The sequence below is a fragment of the Oncorhynchus keta genome, chromosome 7 (assembly GCF_023373465.1).
Source record: "Oncorhynchus keta strain PuntledgeMale-10-30-2019 chromosome 7, Oket_V2, whole genome shotgun sequence".
In the NCBI taxonomy this organism is placed as follows: Eukaryota; Metazoa; Chordata; class Actinopteri; order Salmoniformes; family Salmonidae; genus Oncorhynchus; species Oncorhynchus keta.
The window spans coordinates 4,802,144-4,811,212 of record NC_068427.1 but is presented as its reverse complement, the minus strand read 5'-3'; the positions used below and the strand labels follow the sequence as shown (position 1 = coordinate 4,811,212).

At 42.6% G+C, this 9,069-nt stretch overlaps 1 protein-coding gene across 1 annotated transcript; it reads right to left on the bottom strand.

The window, feature by feature from the left end:
• Positions 1-847: 847 nt before the first annotated feature.
• LOC118385886 (zinc finger protein ZIC 5) lies at positions 848-8,540 on the bottom strand. The gene is made up of 2 exons (XM_035773095.2): positions 7,334-8,540; positions 848-5,360 (listed from the first exon to the last, which is right to left on the bottom strand). The coding sequence occupies exons 1-2, from the start codon at positions 8,397-8,399 to the stop codon at positions 4,921-4,923; spliced, it is 1,506 nt and encodes a 501-aa protein (XP_035628988.1). The 5' UTR covers positions 8,400-8,540; the 3' UTR covers positions 848-4,920.
• Between the last annotated feature and the right edge of the window lie 529 nt (positions 8,541-9,069).

Sequence of the window (9,069 nt, the reverse complement as noted above, 5' to 3'; positions counted from 1 at the left end):
TGATGTATTCACTATAATTCTACAATGTAGAAAATTGTAAAAAAAAAAATATTAAGAAAAACCCTTGAATGACTAGGTGTGTCAAAACGTTTGACTGGTACTGTATATATACATATACACATGTGTGTGTGTGTGTGTGTGTGTGTGTGTGTGTGTGTGTGTGTGTGTGTGTGTGTGTGTGTGTGTGTGTGTGTGTGTGTGTGTGTGTGTGTGTGTGTGTGTGTGTGTGTGTGTGTGTGTGTGTGTGTGTGTGTGTGTGTGTGTGTGTGTGATGCATAGTCATTGTGGACAGTATGTCGATAGAATATGTAGTATGTCCTAAGAACACGTTTCTAGAAGTTGGGTACAAATAGTCTATAAAGTGGTCAATATCTTTGCAATTGTTACAAACAAGTAAAGAATAAAACAATGTTTAAAATGAACACCTAGATGACTGCAAAAGATGAATACATTAGTCTACATAGGCCTACACATTTAAATAACATTGAAATAATTAGTATGTTATTTGAATTTAAATCTATTTACCTAATTCTAGGCTGCTGTCTGTAATTCTTGCGTCAATGTGTTTCATGATGTGTGACAACATGTGCCCAGTGATGTGCCCAATCTGTGATGTAGTGCATTATTAATAAGCCTTCTCAATAGCCCATTTGCAGCCATAGGTGGTCATATCTCTCTAGGAGTTGATCCATTGTCAGTATTGTGGAATAATTCTGATGTTAAGGTCAAATTTGAATAGATAAAGCTGGTCTAAGAGCAGCGCTGCTTTTCTTTCGATCCTATCAGTATGCATCCAAATAGTTTAAAAATGCACTTAGCAAATGTTCCCGCTAAGTGCTTGATTGGGAAACACTTTGGTAAATAACGATGCATCTGGTACATTATAGTAAAGCTTAGTAAAGCATCGCAACTGGAAACGAGGCCATGGTCTGTCCTAGAAGTGAGGGTAAACCGTAGTCATGTTCTCTGCTATCCACCTTATTAAAGTTTTGTTGTATAGGGGAGGGTCACCGGTTTTAATTTTCTTCAAGCCTTCGGGAAGGGTTTCGTGAGAATATATTTTGCTGAAGGGAGGGCCATCCATTTTTTTCAGGGGTAAGATTTTCTCCAGGTAGGCCTAACCCTTATTATTTATATTATTATAAACAAAACCTATCACTCTTAGTAGTTTTAATGACTAGACCACAAACCATTTGATTTATGCTCGTTGTGCTCAACTTCAGAAAGATGGGTAATTCTTGTTAAATCTGACAAGACCGCATTTGTTTTGGTTCTACTGTTGTCTCCAAAATTATCATTCATCCCATATAAAGGAAAAAATGAGAGAGATCGAGACACGTTTTCCCTGCGACTTTTGCTTTGTCCTTGCCAAAGTGGCGTCTGCATGTCTGACTCAGTCGGTTACTGATTTGCAGGCGGCATGGTAAGGTGGCCCATGTAAGTGATTTCCACCGGCATCCCACTAAAGGAGAACAAATCGCTGACAAAGGAGAGAGCCTTTCCCATTCAGTGCTGTCGTTAGGACAACCGAAAAGTATTCCTCAGATAATAAGTTCTACTTCAAAGCGTTTCTCATTGATGGTGACTGCTTCACTCCTTTTCATTAAGTCCCATCGGGCGGAGGGAACTATCGCTTTGGTTATTTTTCATCGTGTTTATTTTGCAACATTCACGGAGCACTTGTTTTAAATAAATAGAAATGGATTCAGTCCAAATAACGGTTTATTGCCAAAGGAGAAACGTCAGAACACTGCTTGTAGTCAATAAAACTTGATTAGCTGACATAAAGAGGGAATAAAAACTATTTGGAGACAAAGCAGGAGAAAATGTACGAGAGGTGAAAATTGCCAACAAACGTTTCAAACAAGGTCAATGTAACATGCATCTCAATAGAGTGCCTTGCCTTGGAGATGACTATTTGGGAATCTGTCCGTTTTCTGGGTTGTTCTATTGTCATAGCCATCAGTGATTTATATTGGTTAGCCTACATCTCAGAGCAGTCTGCTTTTCACTCAGTCTGGCGTTGAACTGTGTGCGGTTGATTAGGTGCTTGTTTGTGTGTTTCTGTTGCTGCCATTCCGGTTTTGCAGCTTGTTCTACATGACGCAGAAACCAGACTCAAGAGGCCCCCTAAATACTATGGGATAAATAAAGACTATTTCTTAACACTCTCTTACAAATGTGACTTATGGAGCGCAAAGACATATGAATAATGCATTCTACTATTTCACTCATTTCATTCTTGCGTAAATGGCACACTTTTTAAGACAATTCAATGTCGCCTGTGTCTGTTGTATGACTGCATGTATAAAATCGTCTGTGCCTATTATTTGCCCATCCTATACTACCATACATTATCACATAAAAATGGCAAAACAATTTTGTCCCTGTAGGCCTGTTTCATTTTCTGTCAACAATATAGACCAGCAAGGCCTATCTTTGTCGACACATTACGTTTTTCGGGGAGAAGGTGCACTGTGCGCTTTGATGATAGTCCATTTAGTGGCAGTTAGTGGGTTTTTACCAGACATATTCAAATGTGAGCGTCTCGCTCCCCAATTGCTGTAGAAATCGTAACGCACCATGAAGAGTGTCAAAGCGGCGGGCCTTCCGCTCAGAAGTATAGCAGGCCTTTGAAGTTGTGCAAGACTCGGGTTGGCCAATTTTAATTCTGGACAGGGCCGAGTTTGAAAGTGAGGTTGCGCGTTTTAATGGAGGAAATAAGAAGGGGGACTTGTTTTATATAGTCTATACAAGGTCCTACATATTGATATATTTGATATTTTATTGTTTCAATTAATGATTCATGGCTCGGTTGCTTTGTCCTGTCCCGCATTTCAGACAACGCCATTAAGGGGCTATACTTTTCTCCATTAGCCCTGATTGTTTTATATCAGCCCTTTACTGTGCCTGTTGTTTGTGAGTTACCAGTGAAAACTTTATTGAACTGTCAATAATTATGAATTCACATATTCCCTCGCATTTCATCTTTGTCAGCTTTGAGGGGCTCCCCGTTGAATTTTGATGTGTCTTGTTGACAAAACCGTTGATTTTTACGTCTGTGATCATTAGAGTCGGGTATCCAACCAGCCAGTTGCTTGTTTTGGGCAAGGTGTTTGTAGTCTACGATTACTTCGATCATTTGTAGGCTACGATAATGTGATAATAGATTTACAACTGAGTTTACCAGCAAAACGGTTGCATTTACTGCGTGCAAACAAGTCAATTATGTAGGCATATCCTTATCTAAGGAATGACATCCCACACTGACAGGCCTCATGCATTCTATGAAAAAACAATACAGTTTTGTTAACTAAAACACACGTATTAACTACTAACACGGCCTGGTGTGTTTATTAAGCTTTAAAAGGAATTCATCCTGTCAGTTGATTTTTTTATTGAACCTTTATTTAACTAGGCAAGTCAGTGAAGAACAAATTATTATTTACAATGACAGCCTGGCCAAACCCTAACCCGGACGGCGCTGGGCCAATTGTGCGCCGGCCTATGGGACTCCCAATCACGGCCGGTTGTGATACAGCCTGTAATCGAACCAGGGTCTGTAAATGCAGTGCCTTAGACCGCTGCGCCACTCGGGATCACGAACATCAAGGGTCTGCACAATCATAGCTGTTTCATCATCACTTTTTATCCATCGTAAATAATGGCACCATGCACCCCAAATAGAAAAACACAGTCACTACAAAGGGCATGCGAGAAGAGGAACGTTTCACAATACACTGCCTATTCAAGTAAAGAATCCTTATTTTTCTTTTACAGAACAAAACCATCAGTAGGTCTATTACATATTCACCAAAATTAATATTATTATTCTTTGGTGTCTCTGTAAATCCAGTACAACATTTATACCAGCAAATAAATTACAATGTACAAAACAACATATTATTCGTAATTAAGACGAAGAACAACATTCACGAGCATCAGTACAATTATATACAAATCCGACCGTCATTGACAAAACCTGTCAGTTTACATATTTAGGGTCCCGAAGGACTTATTCGTACTTGTGTAAAAGTGGTGTGTTTTTTTTGTTGCATAAAATATAGTCTTAAATTGTTCTTAAATATAACAAAAGTCCACCCAAACATAGTCTTAAATCTTAAAACTAAGTTTGGACCCTTTTAGACACTCGCGTCTTAGCAATTTTATCATGTGGGTGCGAATGTCTGTCGCTATCTGCAGGTGTTCGATATTCAATTGGATGTTTAGACTACATTAGTTCTCGCATCTACTGTGAGATATACGTAAGAAAAATGGAATGCCACTCCCCCATTCTTGGATGTTTAGGCATTATTATAGTGTTCATGGGTTGTTGCTAAGGTTCATGCACTTTGCATGAGCAACGTCTATTTCTGCCTTCTGTCTGGGATTGGACATTGATTAATAAAACAGGTTACATTGCCAGGGATTGCGATCATATGGACAATGTCAATGTAAGCATAATTCATCCGTGTTAAACGATGCAGGCATGTAAATGTAGCCTGCATATGTGTGCATGTGTTTTCTCAAAGACTTATCCTTACTGGTGACATTGTATTTCTGTTCTCAGTATATTTACGCTTATCTTGGTCCTCTCTATAGCCTATTTAAATAATAAAGCTTTCAAAATGAATATGATTTCCTTTTCTCAAATAATACTGGTGATTGAAGCTTTTCTATATTGAGACTTGTTGAGATGTTGATTACATTCGGCTGTTTAGAAAGCGAACAGAGAGGGCACGTTTTATTGGCTGTTGTTCTTCATCATCATCTGACATCCGCGGCGCTATTTCCTGCTCCATAAAGTCCCATTTATATGCTTACAGTCAGTACAGTCCCCATGCAGGTAGTTCTTACTACACTTCTAACCAGTTGGGAGATAATTTGGGGAATAAACGCAATTTGTTATGTTTGTAAACATTAGAGCATTGTCCTCGGGTCTGAATTTCTGAAAGAGTCCTCTTCGTCCGAGTCCGAAGTTGGCACATCGCTGGAGGGGGTGTGGAGATGGTTGGGTCCCCCGCTCCCCTGGCACACGTACCACTCATTGAGGTTGGTAACCTGAGGCGAGAGGTTTGCGGACCGGTTCCTGTGCGGTTCGGAAGCGGGCGAAATGGGCGCGCCAAGAGGGTTCGTAGAGGAATGGTATGAAGCGTTGGCAGAAGGGGGCGGGGGCGACTTGCAGTGGACTTTCATGTGCTTTCGCAGCGAGCTGGGGTGCGTGTAGGACTTGTCACAGCCTCTGACTTTGCAGTAGTAAGGCTTGTCACTCGTGTGGACGTGTGAGTGCTTCTTCCGGTCGCTGCTGTTGGCGAATTTCCTGTCGCAGCCATCAAACTCGCACTTAAAAGGCTTCTCCCCTGGAAGAGATTGAGATATTTAGCATTAGAGGCTACTCATATCATATCAGGAAAGGGTGCATGTGTTTTAACATTATATACAACATAGTGATGGACATTGTATAAAAACATTTGATCGAAGTCCAAGAAGAATAACAAAGTTACCAAATGGATCGGCCCAATAACAATGTTATGACATCAAATGTATACAATATATTCCCAGCAAACAGCAATGCCAATTTCTTTAAATTTGACATATACAAAGGATCGTCAATTTTCACCGTTATTCAACATGGACGTTCACATGCTCTACCAAAAGTAGGCCCATAATTGAAACCACCGCTTAACTGGTAACGTATCACTTCCCGCAGTATATAAGACTACTCCAAAAATGGCCAGTGTGGCAGCCCACTCTGCCACTAGGGCTTCCTGTCCGACATACCTTATTTATTATACATCTACATCCGCGTCACTCCTCTCCCACATGTACAAGGAATGTTCCTGACTGACTGACGCACGTGGAACATGTCATAGGGTGGCCCGTGGGCTATACACGTGAACGCGCAGGGGAAATGTGTAGACTATACAGTCACTGTTTTTTTTCCCCCATTGCGTCTGTTTTTCTCACTGTTGTGAATGCCAGAAGGCGAAAACATTCAGAGGTTGCTTTGATGTTGGCTATGTGATAAGTGTCGCGGACACAAGTGCATTGGTAGTCCTAAATGAATGCCTTTTTGGCGAAAGAGAAACATATCTGTTGTAATGCTTGTATTGAGAAGAATGTGCATAGCATGATTTATGATTGTAAGATGGACAACTCAAAATAGAAAAAACATACATCGGGCCACCATGACAGTGTAGGGGCGACCCCCTAGGGTGTATTGTTTCTGTTTGCACTTTAGAAAAACGTGTTATTGCCACAATCTGAGTCTGCACGGAAAAGGGGGCTTCTCTTGCTAGCTGTTACTAAGTCCTCCCCAAAGGCTTGATGGTGCATCATGACGGTTTCAGTGGGCTCTGCTCTCGTCTCCCTCCTCACTTACTACCAAAGACACTGACATGATCTGATTGCCGTGCTGCTTTTTCGCGCGAGTCCAGTCTTGGGAGCCACTTGCTGTCCAAACAGGCCAGCCCTCAATGACACACTTGTCTCACTTACGTCGTCGCCGTGTGAGTTATAAGGTGGAACATTGGGTCTGCTTTGCAGGCTACTCGGTAACATAGCATGCGTGCCGCTGCGTACTGTATTGCGTCATACTACAAGTGTTTAGACTGACAAACGCCATTGCTACGGTCGGCCTCTAAGGACATGTACTAGGCTACTGTATATCATGTTGTAAGAAAAGCCAGCCCCAGTAGCCCTTTTCACTTTGTTGTTTTCCTTTGGTCAGCCTGAAATTATTATGGGTCAAGATTCGAATAGGTTATCATCAGCCTATAACACAATAGTCTAAAAATGTTATAACGCCCCCCCAAAAAAAAAAAAATGGTTTCATTTTCATCTGGTCTTCTACAGTTTTTAGGAGCTCGATTTAGTAACGTATAACATCCATACTAGACATCGAAGTGATGGTTTGCTTCTGCTGTGAAGAGTCGATAAATCAACATAGCGCTAACATGGCCCATAACGGCGTAAACGTCATACGGACTAATAACTAGAACCATATGGCATAATCCCCCACCTCCAGCTTCCACGTCTCTTCGAGTAAAATAGCTATCTTTCAAAAAGTTATTACTGTACATCGAATCACGTGATGCCTTGGCTTGACCATAATTCATCATTTTATTCAATTAAATATAGTTCCTGTTACTTTTACGCATGCTCACCCCATGCCCGCCAGCAATTCAAATGAAAGCGTTTCGCAATATATATTTTGTTGTCTATGACACAAAAAAGTGTCTTTGACATTTTTAAAGCGTCTACTTTCATTCAAGAGATCGATTTCTGTTTGTTTTAATGCAGTTCTAAAATCATTCGGAAAACTTGCACTGACCTGTGTGTGTCCTTTTGTGAATCTTTAGATTTTCCGAGCGAGCGAAAACTTTTCCGCAGCCGGGGAAAGGGCAAGGGAATGGTTTCTCTCCCGTGTGAACTCGGATGTGGTTTATCAGTTTGTATTTCGCCTTAAAAGCTTTCCCCTCCCGCGGACATTCCTCCCAGAAGCAGACATGACTGGCTTGCTCCGGTCCCCCGACGTGCTCCACCGTGACATGGTTGACCAGCTCGTGCATGGTGCTGTACGTTTTGGAGCAGGGCTTCTTTGAAGTTTCATCCTGTTCAATCCATTTGCAGATTAACTCTTGCTTGATGGGCTGCCTCATGTATCTCAGAAATGCCCCCGCGGCTCCGTGAGGAGCAGAAGCAATGTTCACATTGAGGTTCATGGAGTTGTAGCTGTGGATAGAAGAGGGTCCATAGTGCTCGGGCCTGTGGCCAAAGTGCTCTGGCCTGCCGTAGATGTCCCCCGGTAGACCCAGACGCATCTGCCCGTTGAGGGCATGGTGGTGGTGGTGGTGGTGGGCACCTGGGGCCGCTTGGTCGTGGAGTCCAGAGAAAAGTGGATGGGCACCAGTCTCGGCGTGCCCATAAGCACCTGTTGGTGCGATGAACATGCCATGGTGATGAGGGGAGGAGGCGGAACTATGCTGGTCGCCAAGTGCATGCATAGCCGAGGCTGAGAGTTCTCTCCTGAGGATGTAGTCCCTGCTGCTAGAGTAGCCTGAGTGGGGGTGAGGAGCCACGGGGAAACCTACTGTGGTCTGAGCAGAAGTGAAGGATGCTGCCGTTGCAGCGGTCTGGGCTTCGTGATGGCTCTGAATGTGCTGAGAGGGGCTAAGTTTGAGAGCGTTTGTCTGTGCCATGTGCTCGGGTCCAAATGGAGTGAGTGCCACTCCGGGGTCGTTGCCCATCTCCCCAGGGTGGTGGTGGGCATGGTGGGAGTGAGGGTGATGCACCCCTAGCCCCGGGAAGCCTGTCATATTCTGATGAGGAAGAGGTTGAGTCGCTGCCAAATCCGCTAATCTTATCGCCGGATTCCTCTTGCTCAAAGGGGGCTCCATAACTACACTGTCAAGTCCATCCACCGCTATTGTTTCTCCCCCACCATCACGCTTTTCTAAAACATTAAAATATATGTATATAAGCGAACTATATAACTTCTTTTGTCCTGCCTCTAACTCTGCTTGTTCCTTTTCCCACTCAGTCCTCAAGCGATTGACAGAACATACAACAGTTGGAGGACGCAGTAGGGAATACAGTTTAGAAATGGCACTGCGGGTATTGGATGGATTTCGGTGACTGGCAGTTAAGAGAACGAAGCGATTGGCTGTCGTTCAGCGCAAGGGCTCAGCGGGGTTCCGCCCCCTCGCTCTCTTTATCGCTGTTGACTCCAAAAAGTTTTACACTCAAAGTTACCAGCAAATCAGTTTATGCGGCATGGTGTTTACCCGGGGCTGACGCACGTGGATGAAATTTAGGACGTCTACAGTATTAGAAAGCGTTTATCTCTTCTTGTTCGTATTCTTCTTTAGGGGTGTAACCCCAATGTAGAAAACATAATTTAAGATAAAATATATTCTTATCACCATAACTCAAGTAGGCTATATGTACTTTTATTCAGGTCAAATTAAATACATACACATCAATAATAATGGAGACATTTAGCCAATCAAGTACTTTTAAAGCCATGGTCTCGAACAATGTATTTTGTTTCCAAGACTAATGGCCATA